The following is a 21,999-nucleotide window of genomic DNA, read 5'->3' as shown; positions in this document are numbered from 1 at the left end:
ATAGTGATTTGTTTTTCAAGACCCAAAATTTTAAAAACCAAATAAGAGGAAATATATGCATGTATGTATCATAGAAAACAAGATATGATTAGGTTATTGGGTCTTAGACCCATATACGGGACATTTTGAGTAAAAATGTTGACTCGGGAATACATTTTGATAAGTTTGCTTTAACCTTCAGAATGGCGTTAAAGATTACTGAATAAGCGAGGACACCGGATAGCCCCCGCCTTCGGCCGTGTGCTGAACCGTATGCTCCTGAAGAGCTCCTAGATCAGCGAAACGTTCTCCACACCATACACACTTAAACTGGGCATCTCTCGCATGCACGCTTTGATGCTTGGCCAGGTGCTCTCGTTGCTTGAAGCCCTTGTCGCAGCTGGCACACTTGTAAGGCTTCTCCCCGGTGTGTACGCGTCTGTGCCGCTGCATCTCCGAGGAGTACTTGAAGCGTTTCTCGCAGTCGGGACATTTCAAGGGTTTCTCCCGCAACGGGTCGCATCGGTGCTGCACGAACTCTGAGGAGGACAGAAATCGTCGGTCACACAGCGAACACTTGAGAGGCTTGTCAGAGCAGTGGGAATTTTGATGGCGCTGTAGCGTGGTGGCCTTTTTGTACGCCTTTCCGCACACGTCGCACTTGTAGGGCTTGTCTGGATTCGTGGGTGTCGATGACGGCTCGCCACATTTGTGACGCAGAAGCTCCCCGGACTGACTGAAGCCTGTGCCGCAGGAGGCACACTTGAACAGGTTGTCCATGCCGTGAACATGCTGGTGGTACAACAGGTGGGACGGCTGCAGGAAGCCTTTGTCGCAGAGGTTGCATTTGAAGGGGCGGTCGGCGGAGGCTTTGTGCGTGCGCCGGTGGCGCACCAGGGCGTACTGTTGTTTGAAGCTCATCTGGCAGTCTTCGCAATGAAACGGGCGTTCTTCGGAGTGCGTGCGCTCGTGCTGCCTCAGGTCGGATGGACGCTTGAATCCCTTCCCGCAAGTGGCGCAGCGGAACGGACGAGCGCCTTGCGGCTGACACTGGTGGTGCAGAAGCTCGGAAGACTCTTTAAAATGCAACTCGCAAAGGTTGCACTTGAATAGATGCTCGCCCGAGTGGGCGTACATGTGGCGCACCAGGTGAGAACGATGCTTGAAGCTCTTCTCGCACACGGCACATTTAAACGGCCTTTCTGAGCTGTGCGTGCGCTGGTGATGGGCTAGGTGTGAGGATTGGCTAAAGCTTTTGTCGCACGTTTCGCATTTGAACGGCTTCTCGCCTGTGTGAACACGCTCATGACGGGTCAGCTCAGACAAGTGACGGAAGCCCTTGGTACAAACAGAACACTTGTAGGGTTTGTCAGGTTGAGAAGGCTCGAATGTAGGCTGGCCGGAAGTCCCAACTGCAGCGCTGCCACTGGATGATGCTTCATCGTTTGATGGCTGCCCTGCGTTGCCACTAGTTGAAGTGGGTGTGGCATTTCCAGAGGAACCTGGTCGGTAAGTCTTTTCACATATGGAGCATTTCATCGGGTTAGTGCTGTTATGGGCATTATGATGCTGCGCTAGAGAAGTCAACAGGGAGAATCCCATCTTGCACACTCCGCACACAAAAGGTTTCTGCTCCACCTGCACGCACTGGTGTTCCAACAGATCGGTGGCTTGGTGGAAGATCTTTAGACACTGAGTGCACTGAAAAGACCGGTCCTGGCTCACCATGCACTGGTGCTCATGCGGATTAGCCAGATGGGAGATGTCATGGCCGCACGCGCCACACTTGTGTCCGCCATCATTGACTACGTGCAGTGAGGGCTGCTGCGCTTGTGCCGGATGCTGCTGTTGGTTGTGCTGCTGACTATGATGCTGCTGCTGCTGTTGCTGCTGAGACTGCTGCTGCTGTTGGATAGCCGTGTCCGGCTGTAGGACGATGCCGTAAACGGCACAGCCCAAAGCGTCTGTCCCTGGAGGTATGGTGTGGACGACGGGAGGCGGGGCAACAGAGTGCTGCTGCCATGCCTCCGTCATTCGTGCTCTAGTGTACGGGTTCAGTTTGGCGCCGAAGTTGGACCTTTTGCCGTGCGAATCCAGGGGAATGTGATCGTTGGACTGCCCACGTTGGGAGAGGTGAGGAGGCAGAGAGGAACTTATTTAGACAGCTCTTGGGAAGATGACAGATGGAGAAAAATAAGGAGGACTCTAAAATAACCGGGTTTTGACCATCCGCCCAATGTGCTTTTGATGAAATTAGAGTTTGACTCTGTGAACTTGTTCAAGCTTCTTTGTCATCTCCTGATTTAGCCCTTTAAGGAACAAAGAAGAACACAGGAAGAGAAATTACAATGAAACCTCTATAAACCAATGCACTCCAAATCCTAAAAATACACAATAATAAATGGCCACATTACGTGTGGCTGAGGATTTAATATGATCTGACATAACCGCCCATCATAAACCAGTCAAATGTCAACAACGAAATTATGTGGCTTAATTTTGGCCCCCACACAAAGCCCAAAATGCTGTCAAAGGAAGCCCGCTAAGCTTTGAGAAACATGTGTGCACAAAGGGACACACTAAAGTTGAGAGAATGTAATACACGTGGGACATAAACATATATATCGCTTTACTGAATTCTCCCGCATTTATTGGTTTATCGGGTTGCATAAATGACCGTCTAAAACAGAAGTAAGCAACAAATAAAAGTCAACAATATGTATGTCAGACATCGGTCCCAAAAGATTATAAAACAGGCAGGTTCCAAGCCACTCGGGAGGAAAACACAGAAAGCTCTGCCAAAATGGCTAACGAATACTCGCAAACTGGCTAGCATGCTAACTTTAGCTTTGGCACATTTTCCCTGAATCAAACACACACTCTAGTTTCTAAAATATGAGAATAATTACATTTACCTTCTTTAGAACCGTGTACCATACATGTTTATTTTCAGTAGACAAAAGCTTCGTATGGTCATTTGAGCCTGCGTAAATCCTCCTCCGATTTGCGGTCTCTGCTAGCTAGGCCGCACCGCTGCTCCGTGCCTACAAAACACACCAAAACGCCGCCAATGTTCCGGATTACTCCGACCGCTCAGTAGAACTCGAATTGCTGGGTGTTTTGGGCGCTTGAACTGCATTTAAGTGAAAAAACGAGCCCGATACATAATTTATTTTATTTCGGACCGAGATCGCTGACCACCGAACCCCCGACAGCCGCACGGGAACCTGTATAACACATAATTGGCATCCTCGCAGACCATACCGGAACTAAATTTATTTTATTCAAATATTGTATTCGCAAACCCCCAACATAAATTTGCCTTACAATGTAACTATTACTATACGAGTCGAGTTTATTCTAAATAGGAATTTTATTGGGATTTATTAAGAAAGTTAAATGATGGATAACAGCCTGCGAAGCTTTAACAAATACAAACATGCCCATGTAGGTGTGGACTCTCTTTCTGTATTCAAACGTTTCAGACATGCGAGGTTATGTTCGTATACTTTAGTGCACTTAGGAGTTGTTGCTTCGTATAATGTTGAGAGTTGCTGCGTGTGTTTGAGAGGCGGAACGAAAAGCGCGGATCTTTCGAGTGGGTGTTTGTGGACAGGGGATCTTTGATAAAGAAGAACCATTTGTATCCAACGGAAGTGCTTTCCGCATGACAGATTGTCATCACGGATTTGAGAGGGTGTTTTCCCCAAAACAGTTTTAATGTTCCTTTTTTTGGGATTTCTTGTTTTAGAATGATCGTTAGTTATAGTAGCAGCAGCTCTGAAGAGGAAGATGAAAGAGATGATGCTTCGCCTCCTCAGAAAATAGCCAAACCTGACTCTGAAACCAGGTTTGGTGCGTTTGATCATGTGTATGCTGACTTTGGTTGACCCCACGAGTCTCTTTCACCAGTCTCTTACAAAAATAACAATAAAATTGCTCAATGTGACATTTGTATTAACAGGAGCAGTAAGTGTGATGTTGGTCGTGAAACTATTGTAAAACAAACAGTAATTAATCCAACAGAAAACTTGTTCACTAGAATTGTACTATAGTAAGTTAATGGTTCATTTTCCTAAGGGATGAGCATACGGCTCATGGGTCTCTTCAAAAGAAAGGCACCTCGACGCGTCGTCTGCCCCTTCCTGAGTCCGTCAGGGAGATGTTCAGAGAATCAGAGGAGCAGTGGACTGATAACAGTGAAGAAGAACATGGAGGAAGACTGCGCTCCTTCCAACACGAGAGGGGAAACTGGGCCACATATGTGTACTTTCCTTGTAAGCATTTTGCCTTGTTGAAACAATAGAAATTCAAATATATTTCATGTTTATGAACGGGAATTGAATTTCTTTTAATGGAAACAATATCGGCATCTGTGGGTCTTCGCTGGAAATGAATTCTATCGGTGTATTGTTTTTTAGGCACTGCCATGGTCTAACTGACCTTTGACCTCTCTTTAGATTTCCCAGAAGAGGGATTCCTGGAGCTGCTTGATGATATGATAGCGGCCGCCGGTGCTCACAACATTCCTCTGACCCAGTGTGATGAGTTTCATATCAGTATCTCAAAGACAGTGGTTTTACGACATCACTGGATCCAGCCATTTGTTCAGTCCATTCGGGCCGGGCTGACACAGTTTCAGAAGTGAGTTATCCTTTAAAAAATGTTTTATCAACCCTTAGTTATCTCCTGTGTGTCTGATCAAGATTGTTTCATCAGGTTTTTCTGCTTGGCTGATACACTTAGGGTGTATTGTAATGCTGAAAAGACAAGGTATTTCATTACTGTATATGTTATGCCCACATCTAGTATCATTCATTTAAAACAATGGCCACTGCACATGCGTTGTTTTTAAAATATCATAACATAATTTGGGATGTCATACAGGACTTTCCTTGGTATGGAAATCTCCACTGGGAAAACTCGGTTGCTCGAGCTCATTAAAATAGTGGATCAAACCATGAACGAGTTCAACCTTAGCACCTTTTATAAGGTTAGTACATATGATTGTATTTGTAAACAAGGTTCCAATATGTGTGGAACATTTAAACTTTACAAGAATAAAGACTATCCGAAACACTTTGTAAACATGGCCACTAAAACTCCCCCACCCTCTTTCTCTCTATATAGGATCCATCTTTCCATGTAAGTCTTGCCTGGTGTGTTGGTGATCACACAGAAAGACTGAAAAGGACATGTTTATCAGATCTGCAGGTATCAACTCAGATTTGCATCACAAACTAAACAAAGATGAGACAAGTATTGATTGAAAGCAAAGGTCATTGTGTTGGGGTTTGAACTATAGTAACCTGTGCTCAACTCTTCTCAGGATATTGTTGACAGGCATGAAGATGGTCCATTTCACATACAACTAAATTGCAGCGAGGTTCGCTGCAAATCTGGAAATAAAGTTTTTCAGGTTCCCCTATTGTAAAACTCACATCTTTAGTGATCATGTGAATTTGTGACACTTCCAAAGTGTACTTTATTTTTAAAGCTTGTATTTATTAAAACATTTTATATATTTGTACAGAATTTAATGCTTTTTTTGCAGTAAAATACACTGAAAGAATGATCTCTGTTTTACAATGCTACACAATGTTTTTGATGAAGACAAATGTATTGTACAGAATTGCAATGTGGTGTATCCAGAATATGTACTTGTAACTTGTTTAAATGGTTAACAGTAGAACATCTGACTGGTTGGAACCTCTTTTAAAATGTCAGCACATTAGTTAAAATCATACCTGTTATGGGCAACACACCACATCCTGAAATTCAAAGATCAAGTTCCTCTCTCCATTTCTTGTGTTGCTTTGTAGAATTTTCAAAATAAAACTGGCCCCATTTCAACTTTCTAGTACACAATTTAAGCTTTTACAATAAGTAAGTTAATGGAATTAAAAGCATGAAACGAAATTATTAATTAAGGATCATGTTAATTTCTGAATCTACTAAATTGACGCACATTTCACACTGTATAAATTAATATTAGGAAATGCATCATGAATGAATGCTGAATATAAAATTGTTCATGATATGTGCATTTACCAATGTTAACAAATTGTACCTTATTGTTAACTTCTCAAACTTTTAAAAGGCAAAAAGCCCTTGTTTAACAAATCATTGTTTTATCATATTTAATTTAAATAAAACAAGACCATTCACACAGAGGTTATGCTGACATGAATTGGGCAATAAGATATCCATCAATGTTGCACTTTCTACATTCAAAAGCACAAGAAAAATGTGTGTAAATCAATACACAAGTCAGAAAAACAGCCAATTGCACAAAAATACTGCAATGTCAGTACAATTCAGATATAAACGCTTTTGGAAAAATCATTGGCCCTAGGACAAAAAGTAGGACAATTTTAGGAAACAGATTTACGACAGGGTTTTACTTCAATATTACATGCTTTAAAATCTAAATAACATTAAACTTCTATAAATTTTATTTGATCCCGATAAAACTAAATTCCCAACAGGGTATCTCCGAGAGCCCATTTATCGCAATGCGATAAGGAACATGGCTCAAAAGTGATCAACCACAAGCGGTTCACATCCGCCCAAAAAGCAGAACCGCATCATGTCTCTTTGGCAAACAAGAATCGTCATTTTAAACTTAAGGGCTAAGTGGCATCAAGGTGAGAAGAGCACTGACTTTATATAGGAAACAGTGGTCATGTTTAATAACATGGCAACGTGCTCATTTCCAGGCAGCTCTTTCATATACACAGGCTGTGTCTGCTGACCAATCCAGCGCTTGCACTGTATCGCGCTCAGCAGGTTAACTGTCCCGTCACCTTCTCCGTTGATGACGGTGGGTTCTCCATCCGGAAAAGTTGTGTAATTGAAGCTCTCAGCTGTAGGGATGCCGCTACCATACAGACAATGAACGGGAACACCTGGAGGCTTCAGAGCGTTGACCAGCGGTTCTGTGTCCTCCCTCATAGCCCAGCCATCTTCGTACTCAATGTCTTTGAAGAAGCGCTGATAGTCTTTGACGGTGTAGGTGGTGTTGGGGGTGGAAATCATGACCTTATTCGAGGGCCACGTGTTGGCGTAGGGCAAGAGCCAGATGGTGGATACGGCCGTTCGCTGCTGGGTGCGAATCTTCAGTGGACTAATGACAGGAATGCGATTGTTATCACCTGTAAAGGAACCACAATATTTAAAATCGACAAACAAGGAGAACAATTCTTTAAAAATGATTTATGCTTGCTAACCAATAGAAGACCAGAACCAGAATTTTAACCCTTACCTGTTGCCACAACTCTAAGAGTTTTGGCCACTCCGGCCCACGGGGGGCCAAGAGACACAAAGGCCTTAATGTAGCGGTCCTTCCATGCCTGTGGTTGGTGATTAAGGAAATACAGCGTATACATGTTCCCCATGCTGTGAGCTATAAGGACCACGGGACCTCCAGCCTTTTCAGCCATCTCCTCGATCATTTGCTGCAGTTGCAAGAAGTACTCCTTGTTCTCATCTAAAAGGAACAGACCAGAGGTCGAACCTCAAACATCCTAACACCAATCATATTTATTTTATATATTAAAAATCATCTGCAAAAACAATGTCATGAATTGATGATGTCAAGCCAGACTGTAAATACTACAAACACATACTTGGGGCTTTACGCCAGTCATAGGGAGCTCCGCGTATGTCATCGTCCCTGGTATACCCCCACTCCACCAGCGACTGCACTATGGTGAAGAAGTACAAACCTGAAAAAAACAAGGCATTTGTCAAACAATGGAGTTGTTCGTTATTACATTTATACTATGAAAGATAGTTGCTACTCACCCAAACTTCGTTTACTGGGATCCAGATATTCTAAACTAAACGTCTTGCCAAACCCAGGCACTCTGACATCCACCCCTGGAGGAGCTTCAGTCAGATGAGTGGTCTGATTGTACAGTAGCCTGGTATAAAATATAGATTTATGATAGACGTATTGCTTATAACTGTCAAGGCAGATCATAGGTACTATTATACAACTTGTAATTACAGGTTTTATTGAGTAAAATAATGATTTGAAATTGTGTTAGATTTTTTATAAATGTTTTAAATTGCCTTGCTTAAGCATTTTAGAGCTGGAGTAAACAGCCAGAAGGTTTCATGGCAGGTGCCGTTGTGAAAACTATTTAGGCATGTTTTCAAGCTGTGTCAATTCTTTTTTATTTTGTTGGCAAACATGATTTTTAACTGAGAATGTAATACATGCACCCATACAGAAAGCACTTTTTTCACTATTCCTGTTTGCTCTATGTATAAGAAAAAATATAAAACAGCTGTTCCCAAACATCATACCAACACCCTAGACAGGTACTATCTCGAGACCCAGCTAAATATTTTTAAATGGAAATAAGGGGAGAAATACAAATTCGCCAATTCTTAGTAGAGAGTAGTTTTGCTTATTTTCCTTTTCATTATTTGAATTAAATTCAAGTTTACTTGCAATACCAAAATACGAAAAGATATCAAAATCATTGTCATTCCTAGTCAGTAACTTGACTAACTGTTTTTCTCCACAAAAACCAAGGGACCTCATCTCATTGTGGGTCCCATCCAAAGCTTTCTGAAAGCCAGGCCTGGTCACATGACCCCAAACACCATCAACTTTACCTCATGTTATCGATCCAGCAGTCAATGGCTACCGGCACCAGTAGCTCCAGGTTAAGCCATAATGTAAAGTAGTCTTCAGTCTTCTTGTAGCAGATGTAGTGCACCACACTAGGCTTGTCAAGTCGGGCTTCCAGTTGATTTCCAAGGTCTCCTGGAACTACAGAGAAAAATCCCATCTAATCTAAGAACGGCACTTTTATACAAGTTACAGTTCAAGTCATAAATAATTATATTGATAACACATTCATATTCATCAGTTATCACAGGAAGCTCAATATGCAGCACTTTACTTAAGATCTCCTGTGCAAACATCTACAGATATGATTAAAGACTCTTTGATAAAAAAGCTATGATGCTACCATCACTCAATAGAGATTATCCACTTAACACCTCTTGATCAAACATGATCACTCATCTCTGCCAGTTTCTTCTGGTTTGAATACCTTCAGTATTTTCCTGCCAAGTTGTGTTTTTTAATCACCAGCCGGCGCAGAATAGTTTCCACCACATATTTGATATCAAAACCAACATATTTTGAAACCAAAAATGGGAATTTAATGTCAAAATGCACCTTGTTCCCCTTGTATGAAATCCACTGCAAATACTGCCTCGTCAAACACTACACAGTGTACATAAGATTGTTTCAACAAAAAATGAGTATGACAATCTAAGATATGGCTAAACTGTGCTGTAGTGTTAGTTTAGCTAGGTTTTATTTTAAGTGAAGATATTATAACAAGGGTTTATTGGGAGCGCACTAATACAAACACCACGTGGTTCCAAACTGTGATTTTCTAAAATGACGATTTTTTATTATGTCATCAGGACTTTATTGTGTTTTATTGTACAAGTTAGCTTTATTTTTTGTTATTATGGCCTAAATGAAAACCAACCAACCACAATTTAACCGGTTACGTAAACATCCACAAAAATAACAGCTACTTTTTTGTCATGTCATGTCATATGACCGCGTCATATGAGAAACCGCAGAAGAAAAAAACCCGACTATCAAGAATATGGCTGAAAACAAGACACCTCGGATCTCATGATCATTTTCTACATACCATACATTTTTATATACATCTTCTTACATCCGGTTTCGTTATTTTTCGAACGATCTCTTATAGGATTCAATGCACCGTGGCGGCTGTCTGACAACATGATTCATGTTTTGTTATATAAATATTGACAACTGGCCATTATGACTGACAAAAACAGATCAGATGTGATCGTAATAACGTTTTATATACATATATCAGTACAGTCTGTAACAACGACCTTGTTTCAAAACAGCACATCCAACAAGTAAACATATGACATGTGCGAAGAACAGACAAACCACAAGGAAATTACAGCACGGAATCTTCTGCGATAAAAACAAGACTTACTGAGAACCACGGGCGGTCGATCCGAGCACGTTCTCCCCTGCGAGCATTTCTCTAAACTTCTGCCGTCGGTAAATGACAACAACAAGCACGACAGCAGGAGCGAAACGAGGATCGAGCGATGGCTGGAAAGCATGTCTTTCAATGGATCAGACCTCCTTACAGGACCCGTCATGAATTCATTTTACCCGTCCACCGTGAGGTTTAGCAGCGACCCGAGAAGTGTCTGTGATGAGTCTGAGTGACACTGACAGCGCGATGTAGACGGACAGTGTCGCGATCGCGTAATGTGTGTTTTTAAAGAGGCTCGACGCGATAAACAATGGCAGAAGTCATCGAGTTGGTGGGCGGGGCCGGGAGAGTGGATGGGCGGGGCCGGGTTATGCCGTTCGAAAACGCAATAGCTGAGTTGCCTAAAGAAGCAATCGAGGCTTATTTTATTATTTATTAATCCTTTTTTTCCTCTTTGTGTGATCTGAATAATATTGCAACTTTCGAAGATTTCTTTGAATAAAAAAATAAATAAAAATCGAGGCTTATTTATTTGAACACATGATCTGAATAATATGCACGAATAGTTAAACGTTTAGACACACGTAGTCATCAGTTATTATTACTATTTTAACATTTTAAAATAATTATGAGCACTTCTAAATTATGACGTCATGCAAATGGGGGAGGTGAATCAACCAAAATAAAGTGAGACTAATTCATTATTTGTCAATTAACATCTTATGTTTTAACTGTTTCAAAGTAGCTCCATTTTCCTAGATTGTAAAATCATGATGTCATCAAATCAAAATGTAATTTAATATTTTTTTTCATTGTAAAAAAATGAATATATTTGTGTAAAACTGTGCTAGGCTTTAATGGACTAGTTTTGATGCATTTATGTATTTTGTTGCCTATTTTGTTATAATTGCTTCCAATGTTTCCTCATCTGTAAGGCGCTTTGGATAAAAGCATCTGCTAAATGACTAAATGTAAATGTAAAACTAATTTCAATGATTATAATTTATTTGATGATCATGAGAAAAATAAATGTAGTTAGGTGTGCAAAGTCAACAATTTCATTGTAAATAACATCCCAACATGTAAAAAATGTATCATCATATCACATTATTTAGTAAATATTACATTATTTTCCGTCTCTGCTTGTTATTGAGGATTTTAGATCATGATAAAACTGCACATGACCCATATTGCTCTCGGTCACTCAGTGTGAGAAGGATGTTTAAAGATCAAAAAGGTTTGAGGGGAAAAAGAGATAGAAAGGGACTCCCAGTTTACTTTAGCTATATTTAAAAGAAAAAGTACCCTTCTAGAATAGGAACATTTTTCTAGCTTAATGTTTCTGTGTGCACACCGGGACTGATGTATTCGCACTTGATTGCAAAAAGCCAAGCGGTTTAAAGGGTACAGATATCCAAATGGTATATTCGGTACTGTGTAGACAAGTGTTAGTTTATTGAGGACAGATTTGTACACAACTATTTTGGATAAACATGTGTACGGTCATCACCTGTATTAATTCGTAACACTTTAACAGTATTGTTCAATACAAAATTCCCCTTTTATATTGGAAATATAATCAGCAAAAACACTATCTTATACATATACAAAACATAATTCTTATACATCACACACTTCAAAAGCTATAGTATCTATATTGTCAATGTACAGAATAAATACAGATGATAAATTCTGTATAATACAAAACTATAACAGAAAAAAAGACTTATTGATGTTCATGACAAACTTTTGCACAGAGATATCACATCAGTACAGTTCTGCAATGCTTTATACAAATGTTACAACATCTACAAGGTGGAGTTTTAATTCAGCTCATCGGGAATGACGTTCCCGTCCGCCAGGAAATCTCCCTCCAGAATCCTCTGGATGACTGTGAGGACCTTTTGATTAAAGATCATGTCCAAATGAGCTATTCCTCTGAACTCCGTCACATGCACGGCCTGTTCCTGTTTTCCTATCCATCGCTTACAAAGACTTAAGCTGCGACTGTCAACTGTGTCATCTCCATCATCGTAAATAAAATCTACGGGATCCATGTTTGGAAACTGTTCGTCATACACGTATGTCACAGGCGTAGGGAGGCCGACCCCATAGAAGCAGTAGACCTCGACTCCAGGTGCGGGCAGACCGGCTGTGAGGTTTCTGGTATCCTCCCACATGTACCAGCCATCCTCAAAGTCAATGTCTTTGAAGAAGCGATGATAGTCCTGGTTGGTGTAATTGAAATAAGGGGTGGAGATAAAAGCATGGTCTTTGGGCCAAGCTTCTTCAGAGGGGATCATCCAGGGGTTTGTGGTTGTCATCCGCTGCTCTTCACGGATCTTGATGTTGGACACGAAGGGTATACCATCGTTTTCACCTAAGAATGCATAAAAATAAAATTCCCAGCTCTATTGAATTATTTATAAATGGAATGAAAATTGATGATTTGTTCACATCTACCTGATGCTAAGACTCTGAGAGGCTTGACCGCGCCACCCCATGGTGCTCCGAGAGAGATGAAGCCCTTTATGTAGCGGTCCTTCCAGCCCTGAGTCTGCTGGTTGAGGAAGTACAGGATGTAGTTGTTGCCCATACTGTGGCCCAGAAGATAGACTGGTTGTTTGTACTCATCATGCATTTCCTCCACCAAACTTTTCAAACGCGAAAAATAGTCTGCCTGTTCATCTATGGGATGCAAAAATGGTTACATAGAGTGTGTTAGTAGAACACAGAACTTATAAAACATTAAATTAATTCAAATGAAATAAATTTAACTGAATTGATTTAGAATAGATTTCATTTTTATAACATATATTAACAATGAACAATACTTCTACAGCATTTATTAATACATTTTTAAAATCAAATGTTGTCAATGTTAACATTTGTTAATGCACCATGAACTAACATGAATAACTGTATTGACATGAACTCACTTTAACAGACTTTATATTTTTAGTTTATAATAACTATATACTGTGACTCTGTTTGCAGGGGTGTTCTTACTTGGAGCAATTCTCCAGTCATATGGAGCGCCACGGACAGTCGCATTTCGCACATATCCCATGCTAACCAAATGCTGAACCAAGGTATGAAAGTAACCTAAAAAAAGATCAACATAAAAATAGATGTTTTAAGGTATTTGTTGTAATATGGTAATAAATGGATTATGGTTCAGAGATGTCATGCTCACCTGTCAGCTTGTTCAAGTCCAGAAACTCTATAGGGTGGGTCTGTCCAAATCCAGGTACCCTGACCTCCACACCTGGTGCATTAGATGTCTTGTGAGTTGTCCTGTTATACACAATTCTATAGACATGAAAGATACAGATAATGTAATGATAAGGCAATACAATATGATGTATTTAATGAATTCAGAAGCGGGGTGTTAAAATATTTTATAAGGGTGCCTCTGGTATGCCTCATTGGAATGGCTACTACATAGTTTTATTAAACACTGCTTGCTTTGCACGAATTTTCTTAGGTCTAGCATCAGAATTTGAGAATTTTCCAAACACAACAAACAAAAGGTCAATGACCCGAAATGGAGGGCAGCCATAAAAAACGTGTGAGGTCACCATTTTTTATATGCGATCGAAATGAAGTTTGACCTTATATTATCAATCCAGCAGTCAATTCCAACGGGCACGAACATGTTTAAGTCAATCCAGAGCGGGAACCAGTGCTCAGTTTTCTTGTAACACATCCAGTGCACCAGTGTGGGCTTGTCTATTTTGGCCTCGAGGCGATTACCCAAGTTTCCAGGTACTGGGGACAAAAATGCAAAATTTTGTTTTTGTAATCAGGTACATAGTGCATAGTTTTGTTATCAAACATGGACCTTGAAGGAAACCGTGCAGAAAATATGGATTTTTTTCCTTAGAAATCTTACACTTCAGGTTGTTATCTTGTCTACTTTATAGTATGCCTCAGTATTAATTCATCATGAATTGATTAAGCAATAATTAATCATAAAGCTTAAATAAAACCACTTTAGAGTTAAATTCAACTATAATAGCTTTTAAAGAATTGCTTTGCTTACCTATAATAAGAGGTGGAGTACTGTTCGTTACGAGGTTAGGTTTGGCTGTCGGTGGGAAGATAACGTTAAATAACCAGAATCCAGAGGTCTGGTGAAGTACGATGAGAAAAAATGCTATGGATCTGAAGGACCGAGAATACTCCATCGTGTCTATCGTCTCTGTTGGGGTCTCTGCTCTGACTATTCAGTACCGTTCAGCGGATCTTTTAATGCGTTCGTCCAATGAGTCAATGCGAGGGGCGTTCAATGTTTATTATGTAAAGTCACTCTTCGTGTGCCCTGCCCCTGTTGTGATTGTGTTATATTCGGTGACAGTAGGCGACAATAAGTACAGGTACGCAAGCGTGCATAAAGAGGCTAACTTTAGGAAAATTAACATTTAAAGTCACGTCACTGTTTTGTAATAACATAAACAACCGTTATCGAAACATAACTTCCGATAGAGCAAGGACAAGGTAGTTTTAATTTAATTCAACACAATTGATATAGGCTACAATATATATTTTTTATTAACAATAAATATTATTATAAATTAAACAACTACAGACCAAGTTAACTTCGGGCCAGGCGCGTGCGTACTTTATGCTAATGTAAACGACACATCTAATGAACATCCTTACGTCATTAAACTTCTGCTTTCGTCTTTGCCAGATTAATCGCTAGCAATTGTAATGTCATTTATCTCCATGTTAACATAATGTGATGGGATTAGATGATGATATCAAACCGATGATATTATTATTCCGGATTAAATGAAGGATTGTTAATGTTGTTAATTTATTCCCCCTCATTCTTTAAGATGATCCCATGAACTCGAGTGTTATTTTCATTTCTTTCAAATTCTGAAGTTCTCGAAAGTTTTATATGAGGAAAACATCTGGCGTGCACGCCTCCTCCGTTTGACGTCAGCGCGTCCCGCTGTTGTTATGGAAACCATGTTGCGCGTATTCGGGTCAGAAAACAAACGGGCAGATTCTCTTTATTAAAACGTAAGTTTAAACAGGTATAACTGCCTTATAATTGTGAAATACAATCGCAACAAAATGCAACTACGCTTGTTAAATTTTACAGTTGCTTTCACTTTTAAATAATTTTAATAAGATAGTGTTTATAGGTATTGAAAAGGCTCTGTGCACGAGACAAAGCAAAGTTTGACCTTAAAGACTGACTGAGCATTGCTTATATATTAAAATCCATGTCCTTTGGATAAAAGTAATGTAATAATTTAAGATATATAACTTCTCTTGTAATTTACACTCTTGAAATGCTTATTTAGATGGAAGTTTTACTAGAGCTGGAGGAAAGTGTTGTGACAGATGGTGAAGAGGAGGATAGCGAAAGAGTTCATGTGGAAGGTCTCCGGACACTGGAGAGCAATCTGTCCAACATTCAAACAACTTCTACTACACACACGTAAGGTTACTACAGTTCATTGACTTGGGATACACTCATGTGTGCATGAGCCCTCATGTTTAAACATTTCATCAGAAGCGTTACTCTTACATGATCAGTCCAGGTCATGCACCCATGCCTGCAAGGAAATCGCCTCCTACTCTTAAATGTAACAGATAAGTAGGGTACACTGTAAAGAAATCTGAAGAACAGTTTGTTCAAAGATAAATTATCATTAAACATTGACAAGTCTTTATCCTTACAGAAAAAACACTATAAATAACAGCCTCATGCAAAGCATTGCGGGAACCAAAATTAGAAAAAAACTGAAAAAGGTTTATGTGGATTTCTGGTTCCCATAATGCTTTGCCCGAGGCTGTTAGTTTTTCGATTTTTTCTGTATAGATAAAAACTTGTTAATGTTTAAGGATCATTTATCTTTGAACAAACTGTTGCCACTAAATTAGATAAATATAAATCAACAGTAAGTTACCGGCAACTAGATGCATAACAACAGCAAAAACGTTTACAGTGTAGGCCTACAAGCAGAAAAGCAGAAATCAAAGTCCGAATGTTTTTCTTAAAAAACTATAGACATTTAATTGATCATTAATGTTCATCAAGTCTGTTTTATCAATTGATATGCACTGTTTTTACATGACTGTAATAAAAAGGGTTGCTTGAAAAAAAACATATTAACCCTAAACATTCATTAACATTCAACACAGTATTTAATATATATGCATGGAAATATTTATATATTACACTCAGTGGTGTTTTTTTTTGTTGCTTCAGTGCAAAGCAAAGATCTCAAATGGACCCTTCCAAATGTCCGTCTTCAAACATTGAGAACTCACCACAGGAAAAACTCATGCTCGCAATGGCTGAGAACTTTCGGCAACAGTATGCTCTTTTGTACCCCGATCGCAGACCACTTCTGCTGTGTCCCGTCAATGAGTGTGGAGTTCAGGTACATAAAAAGCAAATACCTTTGTTAGGCATACATTGTACTGTAAAAATGTTTTTTATAAGTTTCAGCAATCAACTAGTCAAGATTTAAAATACTAAGTAATGACTTTTATAGGTTTATACTGTATATTAAGGAAATAATAAATACATTTAGATTATTTTTTAATTATTATTAAAAACGATGTATTCATAATGAAGGCAGAATAAACGTATATTAACATTATAACACATTTTTGTATTATTATATAACTTTTCTATGGTACTCAGTTTTATGCATTGTGTCTAATTTAGTCCATTATATCAACAGAAATTTGTCAGCACCACCCTGCGATGCACTTTGCCTCCTTATCCAGAGCTGTACTGCTGGGAGGGATGTGCCAGTTTTGTATCCGATTACCTTTCCTTGGAATTACTGAAGCCACCATTTGAAATAGTGAGATGCTCATTTCATCATAATCTGTACTGGAATTTATACAAGTTGTTTGTGCAAACATATATATTTCATTTCTGTTAAATCTAGCCCAAGCAGCTGTCATCTCCCACCTGGGTTGTGCAGACACAGAGGGGCACGTGTTTTGATTTCTCCTGCCTCCTGTGTAGTCTCTTGTTGGGCGCGGGATACAACGCTTACTGTGTCAGTGGGTACGCCAGTAAAGAGATGTGTCTCCTTGATCAGTCGCACCAAGAGTGTCCTCAACTGCAGCCTGAAATCCAAGTAAGACAATATGCATTAAATTGAATGTGAATTTCTTTGTAGGATTGTGTTTTTTCAATAAGCGATACTGTATGTCATACAGTTGCAATAATACAATAGGTGCTAGTTTCAACAAAAGCCAGACCTATACCTGTGAGGAGAAAGAGTTAGTGTTTTATTATTTCTTTTTTCATTTATCTGGCAAGTATTCACAGAAGAGATGGGGTTTAAGTAGTTTTTTGAATATACCCTGTGAGCTAATACCAAGTGAGATAAGATGATTCTTTTTGTCTGATCAACTTAGGGTATTGAAGACCAACAGATGCAGAAGATGAAGAAATACTCTGTAAAACCACCACGTGATCTTCAAAGCTCCTTTGAGAAACATCAGGATAAGAAACGGCATGCGGATGCTACAGCAACTGCCCTAAAGAAACAAAAAGAAGCAGAGAAACTTCAGAAGGTATGACATTTGGGTGGGCAACGGAGACCAAAGTGACATTGCTCAGACATATTTAATAACAATTTAGAAATGTTTGAATACATCGGTTGACAGGAGCAAGAATGTCCCCCGGCAGACCCTCTTCTGGGCCTGAGGGTTTATAGCTGGGTTCTAGTGCTTTCGGGGAACCGGGAGGTCCCTGAAAACTTCTTCATTGACCCACTGACTGGAAAGAGCTACACCACCACCAATGAAATCTTCCAGGGCATAGAGAGCATATGGAACCATCAAAACTACTGGGTCAACATGCAGGATTGCCGTTTTGGTTGTACGGTCAGTATTTCTTGGATTCTGTGAAATAATTTTCAAGATTACAGGAAGTTTACGGAGTTTGTTTGTGTTTTAAGGAGATGACATTTGACTTGAGCGATCTATCAAAGTGGGAGTATATGTTATGCGGCCCTTCTAGCCAATCACTATCCATCATTCCTGAGCCAAAGGAGACAGAAGACGACGAAGTACGGCAATAGTTTTTTATTTCTAATCGAACTACAGTTACAGATTAACATTGTGGTTGTGAAATTCTGTCTATTTTCTGTCTAATGTACTTTTCTCCCCATGGAGGATGAAATGGAAGATAAAAAAGTATTTGAGATGCCTCCATCTTGGGTGCCTAAAATAGACATTTCTCCAAAAGGTGATCATATATAGATATCCGCAGCTTCTCAGCTATTTCTTAATAAATGTTTTGGTCATGATATCTCTATGTTTATTATCATCATTTAGATATGGAAATGCGTTATCCAGGAGGCTCGAAGGTAGTCCGGTACAGGAAAGCCAAGCTGGAAAAGTTTGCACCTTATCTTCTGAAAGATGGTCTTGTGACCAGACTTACCACTTTCAAAGACCTTGAATGTAAGAACTTTCATCAGATAATATTGAACGTGTAAGCGAATATTTAAAGTTTGGCTTTCTAAAGGCACCCAAGCGGACACTGTTCAGGAGTGGTTTAAACATCGAAGCGATTGTCTTGAGGAGAGAGAACTGCAGACAGACGCCAATGTGACAGCTGAACGTTTTAGACCTGGAAGAAGCGATGCACTTAAATGTAATGTCACACACACACAGGCTGATATAACGGTGCATTTCTAATAAAAACCTTACCCTGATTTACAACTGAATTATAAGATACGACTTCATGGAATGTGTCAGTAAAGACACTTGTAGGTCTTAAACAGAGATGGCGGTATTGAGGCAAAAGTTATGGATTGCAGCTTTATAATTGTAAATTTAATAATAAATGTAAGAATTTTACAAAAAAATGTACACACCTCAACCTTAAATAATAAAATGAATCCTAACAATGGACTTTTATTGCGTAAACTTTAGAATCTTAAACTTAGCTGAAGAAATATCTCATACAAATACTGTATATCTATTATATGAATGTATCTGGGTAGTTGACGTAAAAATCGTAAATGTATCCTATGGTGTGATGCAGCTAAATTTAGAAAACAAACAGTTAATATTACATTGTTTTATATAAAAAAATGGCATGAGATTTATCTTTATTTTTTCAAGATTTTTGCCGTCTCACCATAGGACACATTTGCACATTAGTACACATGTAAACTACCCATCTAATGTGTCTAAAGTATCTAATACTTACAATTTCACTGTTTAGACCATAGGTACATAACTTTGGTCCCTGAAACTGAGCATCAAATGGACTTTTATAGCCATACTCGCTCCGACGGTCTAGCCCGCAGAATCCAGAAGCCTTTTGAAATGACAGAAACCTTTGAAGATCGGACAGACTTCCTCTTTTATCGACATGTTGTTTATGGAAAGCGGGTCAAAGTGTCTCAGTCTGGACGAGATCTTGAACCTCTACAGGTAACAAACAGACTTTAACCTTTAACCCACTAAAACACTGAGCGGTTTAACACAATATTATCTTAGAGGTATAACATTAACCAACAATACTAAAGAAACGTCCAGCGTAACAACTGGTGGCCTTGCTTATAGTAATTGTATCAAAGTCAACTTTGCTATGTTGACCCACCTTGGGTTCATGGCACTTTGTTTGTGTTGTTAAACAGAAGGTGGAGGAGATGTTCCACAGAGATCCTTCTAAACGGGCCTGTAAGGAAGTGGCTAACAGGGTCTTTATGATGTCGGAGGGGCAGATTCACGTGACCTATCATCTAAAGCAAAATAAGATAATCCCATTTTGGCTGAATTTCATCAAACCCAAAGAAGCAGCAGGATCGGAAAAAGCACAAGCTTTCACTCCAGACATGGTTTCCGGCTTTCAGGTCTGATAACAAGTTTGTTTTAGCACCACCCAGTTTAAGGGATAGTTTAGCATTTTCAAAAATGAAAATTGTGTCATCATTTACTCACACTCGTGTCATTCCAAACCTGTACTGTATGATTTTGTTGTGCAGAACACAAAAGATCATTTGAAGAACATTGATAACCGATCAACATCGGCCGTTATTGACTTTCATTGTATGGATACAAAACAACAAAGACATTTCTCAAAATATCTTCTTTTGTGTTCCACAGAAGAAAGAGTCACATACAGGTTTGATATTTTGATATTAGGGTGAATAAATGACAGCATTATTTGGGGGGGGGGGTGTAGTGTCCCTTTAAATCTCACCGTTTCAAAGTTCTCCCTCACATCATTGTCAATGTTTAAATTGGCTGCCATCCTGTTGAAAGCATGTTTATTTTTTCCTGCAGGTTGATCCTTCTACGAAACCCTACAAGAACCTGAAACTGTATGAAATGCTTGTGGATCTGATGAGAGATGAGGAAAATGTTGTGCTTCAAATTAAAGATTCTGAGAAAGAGGTATTTAGGGAAAGAAAACATTCGGTTCGCAAATAAACATGTTTTTCTGAGCATTGGTGTTGACCGTTGGGGATGCGTTTCAGGTTAAATCAGTACTTTCTGCAAGAGAACAGGAGGAAAAAAATACAGAGCTTCAGATATCTATGTACAACACCACCAGAAATGAGACAGCACGTCGACGTACGGAAGAGACGGTGAATCAAAGATTAAATGAATCATGAATTATTTGATGTGTTCCACAATACTCCTCGCGACATTTTTTTATTCTCATTCCTCAGGAGCGTATAGCAAAAGAAAAACAGAAACAGCAGCAATTGAAGAAACTGGACCCGTTGGAGCCATTTCTGGTCGGGCTGGGACCCTCAAGACCCCTCACACTCCAGGCTGCTTTTCAGATAAAAACAGACTGTCTGGCTGAGTTTAAACAGCAGTTTATTAACAAAGCCAAAATCCTTCAGAGCCGACTTGAAAAGGCATGTCTGCCATTTCAAAACCTTTAAATGACTTTTCTGTGGAACACGTAGATGATATTTTGAGAAATGTCAGTGGTTTTGAATCCATATGATGGAAAATCAATGGATGCCAGTGTAAACGTTCTTAAAAATATAATCTTTCGTGTTGTGCAGAAGAAATATCCTCATGTCATATCAAACCTGTATGAGTTCAAGTACATTTGGTAACACTTCAGTATAGGGGGCAATTCTCACTATTATAGTTGTTATTAGCATGCATATTATTGGCATATTGGCGGTTTATTAGTACTTATAAAGCACATATTCTGCATGACCGTACTCTACATCCATAATCCTACCAAATACCTAAACCTAACTACCTTAATAATTATTATGCAGCAACAAATAAGTTTATTAGGGAAAAGGTTGTAGTTAATGATTTGTTAATACCGAAGTAAACATTTGTTTTTCAAACACGGTTTTAAGAAACCAACGGTCATGCACTACTAGTTTTATGGCGTTAAGACTTTGGTTACACTAGTTAAAATGATCTCAATCTTTGTTCAGGCGACTGAGGAGTTGCAGAAGAAACAGTCGTGGTACCAGAAGAACCAGCTCAACATAACCAAAGAGGATGAAGATGATTACCATGCCTACTGCTCTGATGCACTGCTCAGAATCCACATCCTCAAACAGAGACTCGATTGGTATGTAATCTCAGATCAATGATTTTTGGAGTATTTCTGTAGTGGTTGATCGTATAGGTGGAACTTCACTGAAAGAAGTTTGTGATTAAAGGGACAGTTCATTCTGTCTTCATTTACATGTCTTTGTTCTTTAGAACACAAAAGATCATTTAAAAAAAATGTAGGAAAGCAAACAGTGGCACTTTACTGAAATTTTTCCTACTATGGTAGTCAATTTAAAGGTGTAATACAAAAATTCTGCGTTAGAAACCGTAAACCTGTATTGTTTTGTAGTTACAAGGAGAAGGCACCGAAGATGTACCTTGCACTGGAGGAAAAGCTGAAGAGAGATCCAAGGTTGAACCAACATTTTAAAACGGCACTATTAAATAAAGATTAGAAATGTCATTCTACCATTTTTCCTGAAAATAAACAATCCAAATACATTTTTCA

At 39.3% G+C, this 21,999-nt stretch overlaps 5 protein-coding genes across 13 annotated transcripts; 2 read left to right on the top strand and 3 right to left on the bottom strand.

Moving 5' to 3' along the window:
- Window positions 1-49: 49 nt before the first annotated feature.
- On the bottom strand, window positions 50-3,033 carry znf319b (zinc finger protein 319b). Its single transcript, XM_079450126.1, has 2 exons — window positions 2,895-3,033; window positions 50-2,288 (listed from the first exon to the last, which is right to left on the bottom strand). Exon 2 carries the CDS (start codon window positions 2,011-2,013, stop codon window positions 196-198), a length of 1,818 nt encoding a protein of 605 aa, XP_079306252.1. The 5' UTR covers window positions 2,014-2,288; window positions 2,895-3,033; the 3' UTR covers window positions 50-195.
- Window positions 2,756-5,514, top strand: usb1 (U6 snRNA biogenesis 1). 2 transcript variants are annotated; one of them, XM_079450132.1, is made up of 7 exons: window positions 2,756-3,834; window positions 4,060-4,256; window positions 4,440-4,623; window positions 4,699-4,752; window positions 4,867-4,972; window positions 5,110-5,193; window positions 5,309-5,514. In XM_079450132.1, the coding sequence occupies exons 2-7, from the start codon at window positions 4,142-4,144 to the stop codon at window positions 5,411-5,413; spliced, it is 648 nt and encodes a 215-aa protein (XP_079306258.1). In that variant the 5' UTR covers window positions 2,756-3,834; window positions 4,060-4,141; the 3' UTR covers window positions 5,414-5,514. The 2 variants fall into 2 exon arrangements, with proteins under 2 accessions (XP_079306258.1, XP_079306257.1); XM_079450131.1 differs by having other exon boundaries at window positions 3,194-3,829.
- Window positions 5,410-10,407, bottom strand: pla2g15 (phospholipase A2, group XV). Its single transcript, XM_079450127.1, has 6 exons — window positions 9,996-10,407; window positions 8,608-8,764; window positions 7,786-7,904; window positions 7,608-7,706; window positions 7,244-7,468; window positions 5,410-7,133 (listed from the first exon to the last, which is right to left on the bottom strand). The coding sequence occupies exons 1-6, from the start codon at window positions 10,165-10,167 to the stop codon at window positions 6,622-6,624; spliced, it is 1,284 nt and encodes a 427-aa protein (XP_079306253.1). The 5' UTR covers window positions 10,168-10,407; the 3' UTR covers window positions 5,410-6,621.
- Window positions 10,408-10,989: 582 nt separating this feature from the next.
- lcat (lecithin-cholesterol acyltransferase) lies at window positions 10,990-19,417 on the bottom strand. 8 transcript variants are annotated; one of them, XM_079450122.1, is made up of 9 exons: window positions 19,216-19,417; window positions 17,369-17,531; window positions 16,954-17,255; window positions 16,299-16,378; window positions 13,619-13,775; window positions 13,201-13,316; window positions 13,014-13,109; window positions 12,468-12,692; window positions 10,996-12,384 (listed from the first exon to the last, which is right to left on the bottom strand). In XM_079450122.1, the coding sequence occupies exons 4-9, from the start codon at window positions 16,312-16,314 to the stop codon at window positions 11,828-11,830; spliced, it is 1,167 nt and encodes a 388-aa protein (XP_079306248.1). In that variant the 5' UTR covers window positions 16,315-16,378; window positions 16,954-17,255; window positions 17,369-17,531; window positions 19,216-19,417; the 3' UTR covers window positions 10,996-11,827. The 8 variants fall into 8 exon arrangements, with proteins under 8 accessions (XP_079306244.1, XP_079306248.1, XP_079306246.1 ...); XM_079450120.1 differs by having other exon boundaries at window positions 16,299-16,381; window positions 16,954-17,114; window positions 17,354-17,531; window positions 19,216-19,347; XM_079450123.1 differs by having other exon boundaries at window positions 16,299-16,381; window positions 19,216-19,347.
- On the top strand, window positions 13,636-21,996 carry ccdc135 (coiled-coil domain containing 135). Its single transcript, XM_079450117.1, has 18 exons — window positions 13,636-13,772; window positions 15,326-15,462; window positions 16,237-16,411; window positions 16,718-16,843; window positions 16,931-17,125; window positions 17,409-17,567; window positions 17,661-17,879; window positions 17,954-18,064; window positions 18,171-18,243; window positions 18,333-18,461; window positions 18,526-18,654; window positions 19,231-19,442; window positions 19,649-19,864; window positions 20,298-20,408; window positions 20,492-20,602; window positions 20,687-20,881; window positions 21,428-21,567; window positions 21,841-21,996. The coding sequence occupies exons 2-18, from the start codon at window positions 15,326-15,328 to the stop codon at window positions 21,944-21,946; spliced, it is 2,544 nt and encodes an 847-aa protein (XP_079306243.1). The 5' UTR covers window positions 13,636-13,772; the 3' UTR covers window positions 21,947-21,996.
- The last annotated feature ends 3 nt before the right edge of the window (window positions 21,997-21,999 follow it).

Source organism: Barbatula barbatula (genome assembly GCF_947034865.1).
Source record: "Barbatula barbatula genome assembly, chromosome: 25".
NCBI lineage: Eukaryota > Metazoa > Chordata > Actinopteri > Cypriniformes > Nemacheilidae > Barbatula > Barbatula barbatula.
The sequence above is the reverse complement of the archived record's forward strand: the minus strand, read 5'-3'. Positions and strand labels throughout refer to the sequence as shown.

Bases quoted from the DNA above. Each gene is read 5' to 3' on its own strand.
- znf319b (XM_079450126.1), bottom strand. From the start codon at position 2,013: ATGACGGAGGCATGGCAGCAGCACTCTGTTGCCCCGCCTCCCGTCGTC.
- usb1 (XM_079450131.1), top strand. From the start codon at position 3,732: ATGATCGTTAGTTATAGTAGCAGCAGCTCTGAAGAGGAAGATGAAAGA. The intron at 3,830-4,059 runs GTTTGGTGCGTT...CATTTTCCTAAG, and splicing joins AAACCTGACTCTGAAACCAG to GGATGAGCATACGGCTCATG. The intron at 4,973-5,109 runs GTTAGTACATAT...CTCTCTATATAG, and splicing joins ACCTTAGCACCTTTTATAAG to GATCCATCTTTCCATGTAAG.
- pla2g15 (XM_079450127.1), bottom strand. From the start codon at position 10,167: ATGACGGGTCCTGTAAGGAGGTCTGATCCATTGAAAGACATGCTTTCC. The intron at 8,765-9,995 runs GTAAGTCTTGTT...TTTTCTCTGTAG, and splicing joins TCGACCGCCCGTGGTTCTCA to TTCCAGGAGACCTTGGAAAT. The intron at 7,469-7,607 runs GTATGTGTTTGT...TGTTCCTTTTAG, and splicing joins TGACTGGCGTAAAGCCCCAA to ATGAGAACAAGGAGTACTTC.
- lcat (XM_079450118.1), bottom strand. From the start codon at position 14,194: ATGGAGTATTCTCGGTCCTTCAGATCCATAGCATTTTTTCTCATCGTA. The intron at 13,110-13,200 runs GTGAGCATGACA...ATCTTTTTTTAG, and splicing joins GGACTTGAACAAGCTGACAG to GTTACTTTCATACCTTGGTT. The intron at 12,693-13,013 runs GTAAGAACACCC...TGCATCCCATAG, and splicing joins TGACTGGAGAATTGCTCCAA to ATGAACAGGCAGACTATTTT.
- ccdc135 (XM_079450117.1), top strand. From the start codon at position 15,326: ATGGAAGTTTTACTAGAGCTGGAGGAAAGTGTTGTGACAGATGGTGAA. The intron at 17,126-17,408 runs GTAAGACAATAT...TGATCAACTTAG, and splicing joins AACTGCAGCCTGAAATCCAA to GGTATTGAAGACCAACAGAT. The intron at 17,568-17,660 runs GTATGACATTTG...ATCGGTTGACAG, and splicing joins AAGCAGAGAAACTTCAGAAG to GAGCAAGAATGTCCCCCGGC.